Source organism: Bos grunniens, chromosome 10 (genome assembly GCF_055505025.1).
Source record: "Bos grunniens cultivar Pamir isolate PY7600 chromosome 10, Bosgru_T2T1.0, whole genome shotgun sequence".
Lineage (NCBI taxonomy): Eukaryota > Metazoa > Chordata > Mammalia > Artiodactyla > Bovidae > Bos > Bos grunniens.
In genome coordinates, this window is record NC_141174.1 from 27,956,948 (window position 1) to 27,978,061 (window position 21,114).

The 21,114-nt window shown below is 40.6% G+C and overlaps 1 protein-coding gene and 1 long non-coding RNA gene across 5 annotated transcripts in view; one reads left to right on the forward strand and one right to left on the reverse strand.

Annotated features, from left to right (window-relative positions):
• The window catches only part of RHOJ (ras homolog family member J), a 105,712-nt gene extending 102,111 nt beyond the window's left edge, over positions 1 to 3,601 (reverse strand). For all 3 annotated transcript variants that reach the window (XM_086318915.1, XM_086318914.1, XM_086318912.1), the window contains exon 1: positions 2,960 to 3,601. In XM_086318915.1, the coding sequence (XP_086175041.1) occupies positions 2,960 to 3,203 (244 nt within the window). In that variant the 5' untranslated portion in view covers positions 3,204 to 3,601. The remainder of the gene's footprint in view (positions 1 to 2,959) is intronic.
• LOC147364210 (uncharacterized) overlaps positions 1 to 21,114 on the forward strand; it is a 151,492-nt gene that overhangs the window by 99,578 nt on the left and 30,800 nt on the right. The window lies entirely within an intron of this gene.

A 21,114-nucleotide genomic window follows, 5' to 3' on the forward strand; every position in this document is an offset into this window, starting at 1 on the left:
CTGATGTTGAAGCTGAAACTCCAATACTTTGGCCACCTGATATGAAGAGCTCATTCATTTGAAAAGACCCTGATGCTGGGAAAGATTGAGGGCAGGAGGAGAAGGGGATGACAGAGGATGAGATGGTTGGATGGCATCACCGATTCAATGGACATGAGTTTGGATAAACTCCTGGAGTTGGTGATGGACAGGGAGGCCTGGAGTGCTGCGGTTCATGGGGTCACAAAGAGTCAGACATGACTGAGCGACTCAACTGAACTGAACTATGAGCAAAGTATTGCTTTGGTAATAGTGGCTGTGATATCTTGAGAGCTAAAGCAAGGAATAGCCAAAATCTAGGATCTTTAATGCTCAAATACCAGCAAGTATGTATACAACTGAAACAAAATAATTTGTTCCTGGTGAAATCTAGAGGTAGTCCAGCCTTTGTTTCCTCTCTGATGTTTTTTATAGGCTGATTTTACCTCTAAAGACAGTTTTATCCTTTTTATTTCTGACACTGTGCTGTAATTGGTTCCCCCAAAAGCTGGAGATGGGATATGTAATTTAAAATTATTTATTTACTTATTTTAAATTTGGCTGCATTGGTTCTTAGTTGCAGCAAGTTGGATCTTTCAGTGAAGCTTGCGGGCCCTCTGGTTGTGGCATATGGGCTTAGTTGGCCACGGCATGTGGGATCTTAGCTCCCCAACCTATGAGTCCCCTTCATTGCAAGGCAGATTCTTAACCACTGGACCACCAGGGAAGTCCCATGAACATGCAATTTTTAAAAGCACTCGAAACCTTGTGGGTTCTATTTTTTTTTGTTAGCAGTTTTTGAAACTAGGCAGTCTTTTGGACTGTAACGAGATCAAATCAGTCAATCCTAAAGGAAAGAACCCTGACTATTCATTGGAAGAACTGATGCTGAAGGTGAAACTTTGATACTCTGGCCACCTGATGCCAAGAACCAACTTATTGTAAAAGACCCTGGTGTTGGGAAAGATTGAGGGCAGGAGGAGAAGGGGATGACAGAGGATGAGATGGTTGGATGGCATCACTGACTCATTGGACATGAATCTGAGCAAACTCCGGTAAATAGTGAAGGACAGGGAAGCCTGGCATGCTGCAGTCCAAGAGGTCACAAAGAGCTGGACAGGACTTAGTGACTGAATGATAACAACAATCTGCCAGTTCCCTAGCCTGGGAGAAAGCAAATGTAGAATAAATAACCTTTGCTAAGATGTTTAAGGTCAAGATCCTAATAATCTTCTTAAGTTGCAGACCTAATCTTACAATTAGATTTTTTTTTCTCCTCCGAGTGAAAGTCTATCTGCACTTCTCTTTTTTCTGTTCTCATTCAAAGGTTCTCCTCTGGGCATGTATGTGTATGTGCTTAGTTGCTCAGTCATGTCTGACTCTTTGTGACCCTATGGACTGTAGCCCACCAGGCTTGTCTGTCCATGGGATTTCCCAAGCAAGAATACTGGAGTGGGTTGCCATTCCCTTCTCCAGGGGATCTTCCCAATCCAGGGATCAAATTCAGGTCTCCCACATGCAAGCAGATTCTTTACCGTCTGAGCCACCAGGGAAACCCTTCTTTGGGCACAGCCACTATAATTTCAGAAAAGCTTAAGGGAATTAGCATTCAAATTTGCTCCTAATTTCTACAAATATAGAAAAACCTGCTAGGGAGTGGATACTATTTTCACTGTGGTTTTCTCCCTGTCTGCTATGTCATAGTGTCATAAATCAGGTACATCTAGCAGGAGGAGGAGACGTAGGTGATTGTTTAGTTCTGGAAAAGAAGCTACTTTCTACAGAAAGGATTTCAAATAGCCCCACAGCAAAGCCAGCACTCAAACAGGTTTCCTGTGGGCTATTTCCCCTCCGCTGCTCTGGACCCAAAGCCAAAGTGAAGAAGAGAAACTTCCCTATCACAAAATCTCAAATCTCTGGTACCTCAAGCTGATCTTATAGTGATCAAGCAGTTTATCATATTCCAAAAAGTTGTAAAATCTAGGCTATTGTAAATTGAAGCATTTTATGAATTTGCTTTTAAAAAGTTTAATCGGATTTACTTTAGAGTTAAGAGAAAAATAAGAGTCAAAGTGGAAAAAATTAGATAAGCGATCACATGAGAAACTTTGGAACACTCAATATAACCAAAAGAATTAAGTTGTAACTACACTATCTTAACTGTCAGACCTTAAAATATTTTATGCCATATTTTGTGCTTTCGGGACATACGTTGAAATAATTAAGAAATTTTATATTAATCTTTATTTTTTACTTTTAAAACATATTGATTAAAAACCTCTTTTAATTCAAAATACAGATTGCCTAACATATTTAAAATCTTTGAATACTTTTTCTTCAATCTACTTCCACAGGAAAATGAAAGTACATCAGGATAGCACCAATTGTTATGGAAAAATGAATGTTCTAATGCTACTAATTTCAGCATTTCATTTATAAATGGCATGGGGTGAATATATGAGAAGTGGCAAGAACACTCCTTTCACCGGTTGTGCAACTAGTGGGTTTCTTTTTTTTTTGTAAAAGAGAATTGTGACGCACCACATTGTTAATCAGCTATACCCCAGTACAAAAAAAAAAGGTAAAAAGAACTGAGATGCAATTACACTACATTTTATAATGTTCACAGTAAAGAAAGTTGATGAATCTTCAGGCAAATATTAAGTAACATCTGTAGCCCCAAAGTCTAGACGGCAATTCAGCGTATTTCCCCAGCATTATTCATTTGGTTAAAGCAGAGAAAAGGGTTACAATAAAAGTGATATACAGGTTGTTCTAACAACAGCAAAGACCTTGGTTGCTGTGACGCCCAGCTACCTGGCTTCCGCCAGGCCTGCACCCAGTACTGACAATGGAGATAAGCCAGGCCCCTCTGAAGCAGGGATGTTACCTCCCACACCTTGTGACCCGTTCGCAGGGGTGGGTTTCCCACTTTTCTTACCTGCGTAGTGATCGAACACAGTGGGCACGTATTCCTCGGGGAAGGCATCGTTGGCGTAGCTCATCAGCAGGCAGGTCTTGCCCACGGCGCCGTCCCCCACCACCACACACTTGAGCATCTTTTTCTCCTCGTGGCCACCGCAGCCGCAGCTGCTGTCATTTCCCTCCTGGCAGTTCATGCTCGCGGCTCCAGCTGCTGTGACTGTGCTGTGGTTGTTGCTTCTCCCACTTCTTCCAAAGCCCATGAAGCCCGCGGCAGGCTTGAGATCACTCTGCCTTACTCGGAGTAACTGGGATCCTGCAGACTCGTCCAAGGTGGCTGGCACATGCCCTCTCACTTACCATACTGATCAGGACAGGTAACGCACTGGGGAGAGTGATTAAAAGCATCTGTCCCTTTCCCCCATCAGTTCAAGTTAAGAAATCCTCATCTTCACCGAATTCAAGGGCATTCCTGGGAGTCTAGAAATTTCAACAGCTCGAGGGTTTCTCTCTGGTCCCCTGTTCTCCAAGCCTGAGGGAACTCACTGGAATTTTGCTAAATCTTCCCCATTTTCCACTTCACATCTAACATGGAGGAAAGCTGGGCTTTTTTAATGGAGTTTTTCCTTGCTTCCTCCAGCTTGCCGAGTGTCAGGAAATCATGGGTTTCCTGCTGCATTCCATATTAGGATCAGTGGGCTGGAGAAGGCTGCAACAATGGGAGCTCTGTGTGTGTGTGTTTGTACTTCTGGGGAACGCTGCCAGGACATGGAGTGGGAAAACTCTAGGGGTCCCACTGCAGACTCAAGCTGTCAGACTTCCTGTTTCATCCAGGGCTGGAGAGCCTGTTTGCCTGTGGCTGGCTGGGAAGAGGCTGACGAAAGGATGAAAACCCCGGAGTACTGTCTGCCACAGAAACACAGGGAGCCACACCAGCCGTTGTAGGATAATATATGACATCATTCCTCACTGAGTCACCAGTTAAAAGCTCTGCAAATTAAAACTGGACAGTTCTTCACATACTTAAATGAGAAACCGTAAGAAATTTGTTCTGGCAATAAAGAAGAAAACCTTCCAGAGTTTCACTGTTTCAAAGGGAAATGTTCTTGTAGATTGTAGGTTTAAGATGTGTGATCAGGTTTATAAGCTGCCACATTTGAGCTCAACACTCATACGTGTATTCCAGACACAAACATTTTTATGGTTGTAGCACATAAGAAATCAATCAGATGTGGGATGTTTGCATCTTCTTATTAGCGAATAAACACACATGTCTTGGCTCACCCTTACTTGTGGAAATGAGAGCATGTGGGACAGCTTTATTGGTTTGTTTCAGGTCTCCAAACGCTGCTTTTTCCTGAGCAGTTCCATTTTTGATTTAGTCTTCTCCCCTTGGTCAGCCTGGTCCTCTTCACTTACAAAGGAGCCATTGGCACCTAATTTATTTGTTATTGGGTCACTCAAAGCGAAGTCCCTTTGAAGCACTGAGTGTGATGAATGTACTCAATCTTAGAAAAGCAGTGGAAGTCTGCAAGTGTTTCTGACAAATGGGTCAGGTACGTTTTTGGTGCGGGACCTGTGTGTTTCTTTGAGATTTTTGAGAATAGATTTTAAGAATTCAGATTATCCAATTATTATCCAATTGATTTGAGCAGGTTGTTTTTTTTTTTTTTTTTTTTCAGGAGACGGGTGAGAAGTCTGTTTTAATGAGTGGCTGTAAAGAATTCTCCTGCCAGTGCAGGAGATGCAAGAGATGTGGTTTGATTCTTGGGTCAGGAAGATCCCCTGGAGTAGGAAATGGCAAACCACTCCAGTATTCTTGCCTGGAAAATTCCTTGGACAGGGGAGCCTGGAGTACTATAGCCCATGGGGTTGCAAAGGGTCGAACACAACTGAGCACATGTGCGCTCACTCATGCATCAATAATGTATATATCCACATACATATGCTTCTGTAGAATCAATATATTCTCATATTTCTGTGTTGGATTGTAGTAACATTTCCCATAGTGTTTCGTGTCCCAATATTTCTTTTCTATAAGGAGATGATGTTTTGGTTAGGTTGTTGTGTTTCTACCAAATTATGGTGCTATAGCAACTCCCAATGCTCAGTAATTTAAAATAACATGCATTTCAATGAGGTATCACTTCACACCTGTTAGAATGGCTATCATAAAAAGTTTACAAGCAACAAGTGTTGGTAAGGCAGTGGAGAAAAAGGAACCTTTGTACAATGTTGGTGATGCCACTATGAAAAACAGTATAGAGTTTCCTCAAAAATGTAAAAGTAGAGCTACCATTGGAGAAGGCGATGGCACCCCACTCCAGTACTCTTGCCTGGAAAATCCCATGGGTGGAGGAGCCTGGTAGGCTGCAGTCCATGGGGTTGTGACGAGTTGGACACGACTGAGCGACTTCACTTTCACTTCTCACTTTCATGCATTGGAGAAGGAAATGGCAACCCACTCCAGTGTTCTTGCCTGGAGAATCCCAGGGCCTGGGGAACCTGGTGGGCTGCCATCTATGGGGTCACACAGAGTCGGACACGACTGAAGTGACTTAGCAGCAGCAGCAGCAGAGTTACCATGGCTGTGGTGGTTTAGTTGCTAAGTCATGTCTGACTCTTGCGACCCCATAGATTGTAGCCCACCAGGCTCCTGTGTCTATAGGATTTTCCAGGCAACCATACTGGAGTGGGTTGCCATTTCCTTTTCCAAGGGATCTTCCTGACCCGGAGATTGAACCTGGGTCTCCTGTACTGCAGCAGTTTCTTTACTGACTGAGCTACCAGGGAAGCCCAAAAAAGGCCAAAGAAATATGTATATACCTTATTTAAAAAGTAATGCTGTTGTAAAAATGGCATCAATAGACTTGTTTGACACAGAGTTACCATGTGATCTATCAATTCCATTCTTTGGTATATATCTGGAAAAAAATTAAAACACTAATTGGAAAAGATACAAGTACCCCATTGTTCATAATAGCATTGTTTATAATAGTCAACATGTGGAAGCAAACCAAGTGTCCATGCCAGGTGATTGGATTAAGAAGATGTGTTTATATATATGTATATACATATATATGTAATGGAATATTGTTCAACCACAAAAAATGAAACTCAGCCATTTGCAGCAATGTGGATGGACCTAGAGAATATTATGCTTAGTGAAATAAATCAAAGAAAGACAAATATTGTGTGTTCACAAATAGGGGAATCTTCAAAAAATCAAATGAATGCATGTGTAGAACAGAAACCTTGTTTGTTTTCTGTTTTGTATCTTTGTTTCCAATTCCACATATAAGCAATATCAAATGATATTTGTGTGGCTTACTTCACCTAGTATGATAATCTCTAGGTCTACCCACATTGCTACAAATAGTATTGTCTCGTTCTTTTTATGGCTGAATAATAGTCTATTATACATTGACTCTTAAAGCTTCACTCTGGAAGTGACACTTCTGTTCATTCATTGGTCAAAGCAAGTCACATTCCCATGCTACCCAACATGAGGGTTAGAAGTATGATCCTACCATGTGCCAAGAAGGCGAGAACTAAATATTGATGAACAGCCTGAAGAGTTGAGATAGTTTAAACAACCAGAGATAGGTTAGTTGAGGTTAAGTAAGAAGTGTGAAAGTTGAATTGTTTCATGTTTAGTGCCAATCTGAAACATTTGAAGGCACCTACAACTGCATGTGATTTATAATTTTATTTTCATGAGTTTATGTGAAACATCTGGAATATGTAATAACATAAATTACAATTGTAATAATACATTTACAAAATAATACATTACAAAATACAATTGTAATAACATTACAAGTGGCCAAACAAAATCTGTGCAGGTAAAGGAGTGATTGATAGTGTCAACAACTCCATCCTGAAGATGAGTAAGGTCACTTTGAGCACCATGTGATGATATGTCTGGCAGAACTTTGAGGAGGTTCTGCCTTTGACCTTGAACCTGAGATCAGCAGTAAATGTGGCATGGAGTAAATACTCAATTCAGATATGGAGTTCTCAAACGTGGCTGCCCAGTCTGTGTTCCTCCATTACAAATAACCCCTGGGAAAAGAATGGGAAATTAAATTGGATGAAATTTTGCTATATCTGTGTATAAACCTAAACAGTGTGCCAGCAGACACAGATATTTAAGTCCAAGCTGATTTCCACGTGGACTGCAGTTTAACAGACATTTAAGAGAGCTGAAGCAACCAGTTATGGGTCTTTTACCTTGAACTCAAAATCCAACCTGACGGATTGGATTACATGCAAAGATGGATCATGCCAATGCTGTATTTCTCAAGTTAAACTTGTTTCATTGCTATTTACTGTTCCTTGACCACATCCCCTCCCTGGCCAAAGTGAATATTTATAGGGGAGAATGTTTATGACATCCTAGTAAAAATGGTCAAAAAAGTTAGAATTTTATTAACCTGCTGATTATATGTTGTCCACATGAGAATAAATCTTTTCAAACATTAAAAACTTATCTGAATCAGAATATGCAGTTCAGTTCAGTTCAGTCGCTCAGTCGTGTCCGACTCTTTGCAACCCCATGAATTGCAGCACGCCAGGCCTCCTTGTCCATCACCAACTCCTGGAGTTCACTCAAACTCACGTCCATCGAGTCGGTGATGCCATCCAGCCATCTCATCCTCTGTCATCCCCTTCTCCTCCTGCCCCCAATCCCTCCCAGCATCAGAATCAGAATATTAGAATCTTAAAAAAATAATTTTTAAGTAAATAAAAAAGTAATAAAAGTAAATAAAAAAAGTAAATTCAGTATTGTTCTTATAGGTCCAGTAGTCAATGCAGTTGTGACTACTTGTCTTGATAGAGTGGTTAAGAATATACTTTAATTTCAAAAGTTTATAGGTATGAGTTTAGAAGAAGTTTGAAAATTAAACTTAAAAGCTTCTGCACATCAAAGGAAACTATTAGCAAGGTGAAAAGACAGCCTTCAGAATGGGAGAAAATAATAGCAAATGAAGCAACCGACAAACAACTAATCTCGAAAATATACAAGCAACTCCTACAGCTCAACTCCAGAAAAATAAATGACCCAATCAAAAAATGGGCCAAAGATCTAAATAGACATTTCTCCAAAGAAGACATACAGATGGCTAACAAACACATGAAAAGATGCTCAACATCACTCATTATCAGAGAAATGCAAATCAAAACCACTATGAGATACCATTTCACACCAGTCAGAATGGCTGCGATCCAAAAGTCTACAAATAATAAATGCTGGAGAGGGTGTGGAGAAAAGGGAACCCTCTTACACTGTTGGTGGGAATGCAAACTAGTACAGCCACTATGGAGAACAGTGTGGAGATTCCTTAAAAAACTGGAAATAGAACTGCCTTATGATCCAGCAATCCCACTGCTGGGCATACACACTGAGGAAACCAGAAGGGAAAGAGACACGTGTACCCCAATGTTCATCACAGCACTGTTTATAATAGCCAGGACATGGAAGCAACCTAGATGTCCATCAGCAGATGAATGGATAAGAAAGCTGTGGTACATATACACAATGGAGTATTACTCAGCCATTAAAAAGAATACATTTGAATCAGTTCTAATGAGGTGGATGAAACTGGAGCCTATTATACAGAGTGAAGTAAGCCAGAAGGAAAAACACCAATACAGTATACTAACGCATATATATGGAATTTAGAAAGATGGTAACGATAACCCTGTATACGAGACAGCAAAAGAGACACTGATGTATAGAACAGGCTTATGGACTCTGTGGGAGAGGGAGAGGGTGGGAAGATTTGGGAGAATGGCATTGAAACATGTGAAATGTCATGTATGAAACGAGATGCCAGTCCAGGTTCGATGCACGATACTGGATGCTTGGGGCTGGTGCACTGGGACGACCCAGAGGGATGGTATGGGGAGGGAGGAGGGAGGAGGGTTCAGGATGGGGAACACATGAGAAATAAAGGAATAAATTTAAAAAAAAAAAAAGATGAATAAGGTCTGAGAACATAAAGTATAACATAAAGACTATAGTTGATAACATTGAATTCTATAATTGAAATTTTAAGAGTGTCAAACTTAAATGTTCTCACCCAAAAAAGTAAGAAAAGGTAAATATGTAAAAAAAAAAAAAAAAAAAAAGAAGTTTGAAGACCATTTGCTAAAATATTCTTTACCAGATGCCTGTACTTTAGGATCTTGGGCCATGTCAACAACTGAGTGGTGGTTTTATAGCCATTAATTATCTGGTTTACCTCAAGCACCAAGTTACACAAACTTAACAGTACATGGTGAAATCTTGCTGGGCGATATTTCCTGCTTTTTCCAAGAGACCTTAATTCCCTGACTTCCTCTTGTCCTGTGAGCTTTGGCTTCAGATTAGTTTTCCCAAATGCCGACAGAGTATTTTTGCATAAAATTCTGATTTCTCTGATTGATTCCAGTTTTAGTCTGACTTTAATAAAAGAGCCCAGACTTTCTCCCTTGCCTTTTTTTTTTTTTTTTTTCCTTTTTGTGCTTGAAACTAGAAATTATACAGGGAAATAATGCAATTGGGTCAGATACTCTGGTTCTGGACTAGCCTCTACATAGGAGACTGTTAAGACTCCAGGCCTAGGAAAGTGGGATATGTGTGGTTCCCATGATTCTGGCAAGCCCAGCCCAGCCACGAGTCACTCCCATTCCAGAGAAAGCCTGTATGTGCCTGCGTGCTATGTCGCTTCAGTCACGTCCAACTCTTTGTGACCCCATGGATTGTAGTGACCCTGTGAACTGTAGTTTGTCAGGCTCCTCTGTCCGTGGGGATTCTCCAGGCAAGAAAACTATAGTGGGTTGCCATATCCTTCTTCAGGGGATCTCCCCCATCAAGGAATCAAACCCACATCTCTTATGTCTCTTGTGTTGGCAGGAGGATTCCTTACCACTAGCATCACCTGGGAAGCCCCAGAGAAAGCCCTCTGAGGGGCTAATATGGAAGTCAGGCCTCCAGAGGTGGAGGGTATGGTGTGAGGTAGGAAGGCTGCATAGTTTTAGGGGATCTGACCCAAATCCCCAACTGGGACCAAACCTCAAGATGAACTAGAGAACTACGAAAAGTTAACAGGCTGTCCTGGGATAAGTATGGACTGGAACTGCTCCTCCCCAAGTCCAGTGCCACCAGGGACACTTCTGGACTTGTGTTTTTCAATCTTTCAGGCTACTTGTACTTGGCCTCTGGCCAGTGTCTGTGTCATATCATATCACATATCATATCATAATCATATATCAGCCACATCTTCTTGGATATGATCTTTTTATAGTTCCAGAAGTGGCTTTCATTTTTCTTGCTTGAAGGAATTTTCTTTCTTTCCCAAATCTCCTAATTCTGATAGAAATAGATTACTTGCAGATCTAAGACAGATGGAAACTTTTTTCTGTCTTAGGAAAGAAGAGGCCAATTGAGGTGTGTGCATATGTGTGTGTATGTATCTTCTGTGTTTCACTATTCAGTTCAGTTCAGTCACTCAGTCGTGTCCAACTCTTTGCAACCCCATGAATCACAGCACGCCAGGCCTCCCTGTCCATCACCAACTCCCAGAGTTCCCTCAGACTCACGTCCATCGAGTCAGTGATGCAATCCAGCCATCTCATCCTCTGTCGTCCCCTTCTCCTCCTGCCCCCAATCCCTCCCAGCATCAGAGTCTTTTCCAATGAGTCAACTTCTCACATGAGGTGGCCAAAGTACTGGAGTTTCAGCTTCAGCATCATTCCTTCCAAAGAAATCCCAGGGCTGATCTCCTTCAGAATGGACTGTGGATCTTCTTGCAGTCCAAGGGACTCTCAAGAGTCTTCTCCAACACCACAGATCAAAAGCATCAATTCTTCGGCACTCAGCCTTCTTCACAGTCCGACTCTCACATCCATACATGACCACAGGAAAAGCCATAGCCTTGACTAGATGAACCTTTGTTGGCAAAGTAATGTCTCTGCTTTTGAATATGCTATCTAGGTTGGTCATAACTTTCCTTCCAAGGAGCAAGCGTCTTTTAATTTCATGGCTGCAGTCACCATCTGCAGTGATTTTGGAGCCCCCAAAAATAAAGTCTGACACTGTTTCCACTGTTTCCCTATCTATTTCCCATGAAGTGATGGGACCAGATGCCATGATCTTCGTTTTCTGAATGTTGAGCTTTAAGCCAACTTTTTCACTCTCCACTTTCACTTTCATCAAGAGGCTTTTTAGTTCCTCTTCATTTTCTGCCATAAGGGTGGTGTCATCTGCATATCTGAGGTTATTGATATTTCTCCCGGCAATCTTGATTCCAGCTTGTGTTTCTTCCAGTCCAGCGTTTCTCATGATGTACTCTGCATATAAGTTAAATAAGCAGGGTAATAATATACAGCCTTGATGGACTCCTTTTCCTATTTGGAACCAGTCTGTTGTTCCATGTCCAGTTCTAACTGTTGCTTCCTGACCTGCATACAGATTTCTCAAGAGGCAGGTCAGGTGGTCTGGTATTCCCATCTCTTTCAGAATTTTCCACAGTTTATTGTGATCCACACAGTCAAAGGCTTTGGCATAGTCAATAAAGCAGAAATAGATGTTTTTCTGGAACTCTCTTGCTTTTTCCATGATCCAGCAGATGTTGGCAATTTGATCTCTGGTTCCTCTGCCTTTTCTAAAACCAGCATGAACATCAGGAAGTTCATGGTTCACGTATTGCTGAAGCCTGGCTTGGAGAATTTTGAGCATTACTTTACTAGCGTGTGAGATGAGTGCAATTGTGCGGTAGTTTGAGCATTCTTTGGCATTGCCTTTCTTTGGGATTGGAATGAAAACTGACCTTTTCCAGTCCCGTGGCCACTGCTGAGTTTTCCAAATTTGCTGGCATATTGAGTGCAGCACTTTCACAGCATCATCTTTCAGGATTTGAAATAGCTCAACTGGAATTCCATCACCTCCACTAGCTTTGTTCGTAGAGATGCTTTCTAAGGCCCACTTGACTTCACATTCCAGGATGTCTGGCTCTAAGTCAGTGATCACACCTTCGTGATTATCTGGGTCATGAAGATCTTTTTTGTACAATTCTTCTGTGTATTCTTGCCACCTCTTCTTAATATCTTCTGCTTCTGTTAGGTCCATCCCATTTCTGTCCTTTATCGAGCACATCTTTGCATGAAATGTCCCCTCGGTATCTCTAATTTTCTTGAAGAGATCTCTAGTCTTTCCCATTCTGTTGTTTTCCTCTATTTCTTTGCATTGATCACTGAGGAAAACTGTCTTATCTCTTCTTGCTATTCTTTGGAACTCTGCATTCAGATGCTTATATCTTTCCTTTCTCCTTTGCTTTTTGTTTCTCTTATCTTCACAGCTATTTGTAAGGCCTCCCCAGACAGCCATTTTGCTTTTTTGCATTTCTTTTCCATGGGGATGGTCTTGATCTCTGTCTTCTGTACAATGCCACGAACCTCATTCCATAGTTCATCAGGCATTCTATCAGATCTAGGCCCTTAAATCTATTTCTCACTTCCACTGTATAATCATAAGGGATTTGATTTAGGTCATACCTGAATGGTCTAGTGGTTTTCCCTACTTGCTTCAATTTAAGTCTGAATTTGGTAATAAGGAGCTCATGACCTGAGCCACAGTCAGCTCCCGGTCTTGTTTTTGCTAACTGTATAGAGCTTCTCCATTTTTGGCTGCAAAGAATATAATCAATCTGATTTCAGTGTTGACCATCTGGTGATGTCCATGTATAGAGTCTTCTCTTGTGTTGTTGGAAGAGGGTGTTTGTTATGACCAGTGCATTTTCTTGGCAAAACTCTATTAGTCTTTGCCCTGCTTCATTCCGTATTCCAAGGCCAAATTTGCCCATTACCCCAGGTGTTTCTTGACTTCCTACTTTTGCATTCCAGTCCCCTATAATGAAAAGGATATCTTTTTGGGGTGTTAGTTCTAAAAGGTCTTGTAGAACCTTGTGTTTCACTATTGCATACCTTAATTCTGAAAACAATGCCTTGTTCCAGAAAGAGTCCAGTAGATGATCTAATGTTTTGGTCTCCCTCCATAGAAACTAAGAGGTTAGGGAACTTTGAAATTCCCCCTATCCAGAGAATCTGGAGAAAGAGAACAGTTTAGAAAGAAATTTTACATTTATTCCTGATCTTACAGACTGGAAAGATATATTTTGGAAGATGGAGAAATTTGAGATTGAAGTGGTATTAGGTTGTTTATCCATCAAGGTCATGGAGCAGGAAATAGTTGCTGGAAATAGCCATCTTAGAGTCCAACAAAGATCCTTGATGGTTATTTCAACAGATTAGTGATATGGGCCCAAGAAGCCTAAGGTCATCGGATTGGTCATTGTTTGAGTGAGCTAGCATCAGTGTCACTGCCATAGATTTAACGTCTGTGGGCTCTGGGCCTTGTCCTTTCTGTTGCCTGCTTTGCATGTGGGGTCTGTTGGGAGAATGAGAAAGATTGGTGTACATTTTTTGTCTCTGTTAGAAAACTTGAAATTTGACCTCTGCTTAGGATGCATTATTGTTACATAAAAAAATTAATGTACATGGACTGAGGACTTGAAGTCCCTGTCAACAATAACAAGTGATACAGGATATATACAAGACATAATATATACAAGATATATTATGTACGAGGAGGCATTTTGGTTGTGACTGGATTCAACACAAAAATGCGTCCTCCTGAGAGCCTGCAGGTTACCAGCCAACCCCTTGTGGTGAAACACTAAATGCAGAGGAAACGCAATTCTACTCTATAGACTTAAGGTATCTGTTTGTCTTTCTTTGAACACCCATGTACTAATTGATTTATGTCAATTAGTGTGTCAGAAAATTGTGTGTCAGAAAAAAAGAGACAAAAAGACTATTAAGCATGAGATGTGATCACAGCTTAAGTCTCAGACACAGAGCTTGTGCATGACAGGGACTGAGAGGCAAGATCTGAAAACTAGCTCCCAGTGGGATAAGTGGAAAGAGAGTTAGGGGAAAGAAAACACTTTCAAACAAGTCTATAAAAATTCCCAGGAGAGAGGAAAGAAGAGAAAGTCTTCTATGATTATAATGCTAGCAACTCTGGGCACAGTATGGATGAAGTCATTATGTAGATGGACACATGGTTTTCAGGTTGAGTGCCCTATAAAACCAGTCCCTTGACAGTAAGAGTTGTTAAGATGGAGAATTCTTGTGAAGTGAGAATTCCAGACAATTTTATGCAATCTTCTTTTTTTGTTGTTCTTCTATTCACTCTTTATTGTGCTGATTTATTAAAAGCACTGTGGGTATTTTAAAAATGTTAAATAGTGGTTTCTAGTGTGCATGTATTGTTTTTGACTATATTATACTTGGTAATTATTTTGTACTTTACCTCACTTTTTGGAAAACTAAAAGAATTATAATTAATTTTGTGAGATTCATATCTCCTTTGTCTGCTCTGGAAGGCTAAAAGAAACTTTTGTATGATAAAATCATAGTATTTTTACTGATGATAATGGGAAAATTGACAATATATTCAACACTTAAAGTAGTTTTGTTTTTGTAAATTTCAGGTGTACTTTTTAGTCTATCTTTATTTCACTTTTCCATATCAAAGAAAGATAATCCTTTAAAAATGCCCACACTGATGACACATTCTTGTCTGATTCCAACACATAGCAAACTCCAAGTACCAAAACATTTATTTCTGTTGGACTTTCATTTTTATTGTGTTTCAAAATCTTTCCAAATCTCAATCTTATTGAATCTGGAAGGAACTTTTTGTATTTATTAAATCCAACTTTCTAAACAATAAAGGGATTTTCTTTACAACATGGCCCACAGGCTGAATCCTTTTTGTGACTGTTATTGTTCACTCTATAAAACAGCTACAGCTATTATTTACTATTTTTATAATTAAGGTATGGTTGGCTCTGTAGTAGACATTTGTTGTTTTTTCCTATCTAAGATATCTTTCTTCATTTGATGATAGCAATTTTCCTTCTGCTCTTTTTTATCCTCAGTCCAAGTTGCTCATGTAGAGCTAACCCCGTGTTCTACTACAGGAGTGGGCATATGATCCAAGAATGGTGGATGAGAATTATCTTTAGAGCTTCAGCTGATTCTCTCTGGAAAGAGGTGCTCTTTTCCCTAAAACTTCTCTAAGGATCACATAAACTTGTTGTTGGGGCCATTATTTGCCACCAGGTGTAAAGATCCTCCCTGATGCTGATAATAATAAGGGCAATAAAGTAGTTTTTATTTTATAACTGTTTAATTCTTCCCTAAAACTTATGAGGTGAACATTATTATTATCTCCATTTCTATGATTAAAGAACTGAGGCTAAGTGAAATCAGGTGATTTGTTAGTTTCAGACAGCTAAGAAGTAGTGGATCCAGGTTTCTAAGTCTGGCAGCTTTCTTCTAGAGCTAAGACTTTAAACCATTATATTGATACTACAGAGAAACACAGCTGAAATATAGAGAGAAAAACAGATTCAAGGTCACACAATTTGAGCCCTTGGATCCAGCTATTCTTAACACAGCTCTGGATTTCCCTTTTGAATACACCAATGCATTCCCATTTTGATTGAAAATAACTTGGGATGTATTTCTAATATTTGCACATGAAGGAGCCCTGGTTAGTGCCTGAGAGATGGTTGGGGAAGTCTTAGGTAAACTATGCCTTGCCATGTGGTATTTAAGACAATGCATAAAGAGAGGACTTGCTTAAAAAGTCTATGCCTGCTTAACAAAGGTATGAAATGTTGGAGGAGCATTCCAGACATGTGATTATAACGAGTTGATTTTCTGTTCAAACTTATACTTTTGTTTTTACATGGTACTATAGGCTGGAAGAAGCACAAGCTGGAATCAAGATTGCCGGGAGAAATATCAATAACCTCAGATATGCAGATGACACCACTCTTATGGCAGAAAGTGAAGAGGAACTAAAAAGCCTCTGCATGAAAGTGAAAGTGGAGAGTGAAAAAGTTGGCTTAAAGCTCAACATTCAGAAAACGATCATGGCATCTGGTCCCATCACTTCATGGGAAATGGATGGGGCAACAGTGGAAACAGTGTCAGACTTTATTTTTTGGGGCTCCAAAATCACTGCAGATGGTGACTGCAGCCATGAAATTAAAAGACGCTTACTCCTTGGAAGGAAAGTTATGATCAACCTAGATAGCATATTGAAAAACAGATATATTACTTTGCCAGCAAAGGTCCATCTAGTCAAGGCTATGGTTTTTCCAGTAGTCATGTATGGATGTGAGAGTTGGACTGTGAAGAAGGCTGAGCGCTGAAGAATTGATGCTTTTGAACTGTGGTGTTGGAGAAGACTCTTGAGAGTCCCTTGGACTGCAAGGAAATTCAACGAGTCCATTCTAAAGGATATCAGCCCTGGGTGTTCTTTGGAAGGAATGATGCTAAAGCTGAAACTCCAGTACTTTGGCCACCTCATGCGAGGAGTTGACTCATTGGAAAAGACTCTGATGCTGGGAGGGATTGGGGGCAGGAGGAGAAGGGGACGACAGAGGATGAGATGGCTGGATGGCATCACCGACTTGATGGACGTGAGTTTGAGTGAACTCTGGGAGTTGGTGATGGACAGGGAGGCCTGGCATGCTGTGATTCATGTGGTTGCAAAGAGTCGGACACGACTGAGTGACTGAACTGATAGACTGAATGTTTGTGTCCCCTCAAGATTTATATGTGAAAATCTTATTCCCAATGTAATGGGGTTTGAAAGTAGGGTCTTGCAAGGTGGTTAGATCATGAGGATGAAGCCCTCATGAATGGTGTTAGTGCCCTTATTAGTACTCTTTTATAAGAGGGCTCCCTTGCCTCTCCTACCATGTGAGGACATAGCAAGGAGACAGCTGTCTGTGGACCAGGAAGTGGGCTCCCACTAAACACCAAATCTATTGGAACCTTGATCTTGGACTGCCTAGCCTTCAGAACTATGAGAAATAAATTTCTGTTGTTTACAGCGGTCTACTATTATGTTATAGCAGACCAAACAGACTAAGACACATGGTTAAGAACTAGATATAAGTCACTTAAGCCCCTATTTGGGTAGACTATAAAAAAATCCTCAAAAAATAATTATTTTTTGCCTTTTAAATAAAAACAAACTAATGACATCTCTAGAACATAGTTATAAATACATAAAAAGATCTAGGGAACATAGTTGGACTCCAACTAACTTAAGCTAAAAGCCATTTAGTTATGTAACTGAGATTTATGTGGAGAAGGCAATGAGACCCCACTCCAGTATTCTTGCCTGGAAAATCCCATGGATGGAGGAGCCTGGTAGGCTGCAGTCCATGGGGTTGCTAAGAGCTGGACATGACTGAGCGACTTCACTTTCACTTTTCACTTTCATGCATTGGAGAAGGAAATGGCAACCCACTCCAGTGTTCTTGCCTGGAGAATCCCATGGATGGGGGAGCCTGGTGGGCTGCCATCTATGGGGTCGCTGACTGAAGCGACTTAGCAACAGCAGCAACAGCAACTGAGATTTACTATTACTGGGTTTGACTAATCCAGGATTAATGTTATCAGTAGGATCCATTCTTGGCCTCCTAATTCTGGGTTAGTTCCATCCTCAAGCTGTTGATGAACATGAAAGAGGAGAGTGAAAAATCTGACTTAAAACTCAACACTCAAAAAAAGAAGATCACGACATCTGGACCCATCACTTCATGGCAAATAGATGGGGGCAACAATGGAAACAGTGAGAGACTTTAGTTTCTTGGGCTCCAAAATCACTGCAGATGGTGACTGCAGCCATGAAATTAAAAGACACTTGCTCCTTGGAAGCAAAGCTATGACAAACCTAGACAGTATATTCAGAAGCAGAGACATTACTTTGCCAACAAAGGTCTGTCTAGTCAAAGCTATGGTTTTTCCAAGTAGTCACGTACAGACGGGAGAGCTGGACTATAAAGAAAGCTGAGTGCTGAAGAATTGATGCTTTTGAACTGTAGTGTTAGAGAAGACTCTTGAGAGTCCCTTGGACTGCAAGGAGATCCAACCAGTCAATCCTAAAGGAAATCAACCCTGACTATTCACTGGAAGGACTGATGCTGAAACTCCACTACTTTGGCTACCTGATGTGAAGAGCTGACTCATTAGAAAAGACTGATGCTGGGAAAGATTGAAGGCAGGAGGAGAAGGGGATGACAGAGGACGAGATGCTTGGATGGCATCACTGACTCAATGGACATGAGTTTGAGCAAGGTCCGGGAGATGGTGAAGGACAGGCAAGCCTGGGGTGCTGTAGTCCATGGGGACTCAAAGAGTCAGACATGACTGAGCGACTAAACAACAACAATAGCCTCTACACAAAGGCCCCTGGCATCTCTCTGCTACTCCACAGACATGAGGGAGGTAAGTTCACTTCCTCAGTCACCCAGCCTGTTAGGGAGCAGACTGCATATCTTCGTATTTCCTCACAAGTTCCTCTCTGACTTGGGTTAAGTGAGATATGCTGATGGATTTAAGCCAATCAAGCTGCACAACCTGTGCCCATGGAATCACAGGTTTGAAAATGGAAAAGGGGAATGAGGGAGGAAACTCTAGATATTGATGTTAGGAAAATAAGTGGAAAAAAAAAGTAATAATAATAATGAGTACAACTGGTGGTAGTAGTAATAATGATGATGATAATATGACTGTGTGTGTTAGCATATATTGACAAATCTAATCCTTACCAGAGCTCTATGCTAAGGGTATCAAAACTTCTCACCTTACAGATCGTATTGCTAAAACACAGAGATTAAGTTCACATTCCTAGGAAATAGCAGAGCCAGGATTCCCACAAGCGCTTTGGCTACAGGATGCTCTTGCCTGTGTTAAGAATGAATGATTGAGTCATAGTGAGTGTCCGACATTCAATTCTACCCACCAATTATAATCTTTGGCCTTTCAAGAGCCCATAAATTGCAGTAACATTTAGTGCTGTGCCCTACAATCCGTGCCTCATTTGCTCTTTTTGCAGGGATTATATAAACCACATGGGATAACCTATCAGTTACTTCAGATAATTTTCTATATATTTATTTTTATTCTTACTGAAGGTGTTGATAAAGCACTATATTTCTTAGTATATGATCTCTGCAGCTGATTCCATGGATGAATATTAAATATTCTTCTCTCTTGTTTGTTTTTATGGCTATCTATTGCACAATCAAAAGAGGATTGGAATGGTAATCTGCAACATTATTGCTTAGATGTGTGACTATAGCCATAATTTCTTGATTTGATATAGAACAGAAGTCATTGAATCTTTTGTTTGCTTAATTTTTGTTTTGTTTTGCTTTTTCCAGTAGGTAAATTGGGCACACAATAGGGAGTGTCTATTTCCTCCTGCTTTGGGTACAAAAACTTATTGTCAGGTGTATTGACTACCTTTGATACATGGGGAACACATGTGTACCTGTGGCAGATTCATTTCGATATTTGGCAAAACTAATACACTATTGTAAAATTTAAAAATAAAATAAAAACCCCCAAAACTCAACATTCAGAAAATGAAGATCATGGCAACTTGTCCCATCACTTAACAGCAAATAGATGGGGAAACAGTGGAAACAGTAACAGACTTTACATTTTGGGGCTCCAAAATCACTGCAGATGGTGACTGCAGCCATGAACTTAAAAGACGCTTGCTCCTTGGAAGAAAAGCTATGACCAACCTAGACAGCATATGAAAAAGCAGAGACATAGAAAAAAAAAAAAAAAACGAAATACAATTTTTCCCACTCTCTTTCTTCAAAATATATTTTGGATACAATATATGTTCAGAAAATTAAGCCATTACATTCTCTATGCCATGAAAACATGAGAGATACTGTTACCAGACCAAATCGATTGGATGAATAACAACATTGCAGGAGAATAACTATATCCCTTTCTAAAGTACTTTTTTCTTCAGTTAACATCTATCTCTTATAGTTATTCTTAGTATTTCTTAAACCACTGGAGTCAGTACAATGCTTAAATCTTAAATTATTCTGGACTGAAGATCTTTTTAAAAAATGTTGAAATTCCCTTTATGTCGTTAGGGAAAGCTCCCCTAGAGTAAATGTGAGCTTTCAAAATCTGGTTGAGGGGATGGGATTTATGAATTTTGTGAATTTGTAAAGATTAGGTAAACTTTCTGTGATTTTAGATGCAGGCCTGAGTATACTGAAAGAAGCAGATTCCATAAAATGAAGTGACACTTCCCACTGTCTTTCCTTAAGCCTTTTCTTAACCTCAGACATAATTCTACAATTGACACTGGTATGACATAGCTTCTGCACAGTTATGCTGGAAAAATCAAATGAGGAATTGGAGAATAAGAGGGCTATTCTATGGGGCACTTGTTCTTGTTCAGTTGCACAGTTGTGTCCGACTCTTTGTGACATCATGGACTGCAGCATACCAGGCTTTCCCATCCTTTACCACCTCCCGGAGTTTGCTCAAATTCATGTCCATCAGAGAAGGCAGTGGCAACCCACTCCAGTACTCTTGCCTGGAAAATCCCATGGGCGGAGGAGCCTGGTAGGCTGCAGTCCATGGGGTCGTTAAGAGACATGACTGAGCGACTTCACTTTCACTTTTAACTTTCATGCATTGGAAAAGGAAATGGCAACCCATTCCAGTGTTCTTGCCTGGAGAATCCCAGGGATGGGGGAGCCTGATGGGCTTCCGTCTATGGGATTGCACAGTCGGACATGACTGAAGCGACTTAGCAGCAGCAGCATGTCCATTGAGTCAGTGATGCCATCCAACCATCCCATCCTGTCATCCCTTTCTCCTCCTGCCTTCAATCTTACCCAGCATCAGAGTCTTTTCCAGTGAGTTAGCTCTTTGCATCAGGTGGCCAAAGTATTGGAGTTTCAGCTTCAGCATCAGTCTTTCCAATAAATATTCAGGGCTGATACCCTTTAGGATTGACTCGTTGGATCTCCTTGCTGTCCAAGGGATGTTCCAGAGTCTTCTCCAGCATTACAATTCGAAAACATCAATTCTTCAGGCTCAGCCTTCTTTATGGTCCAACTCTCACAGCTATACATGATTACTGGAAAAACCACAACTTTGACTATATGGACTGTTGTCAGCAAAGTAATGTCTCTGCTTTTTCATATGCTGTCTAGGTTGGTCATAGCTTTGCTTCCAAGGAGCAAGCATCTTTTAATTTCATGGCTGCAGTCA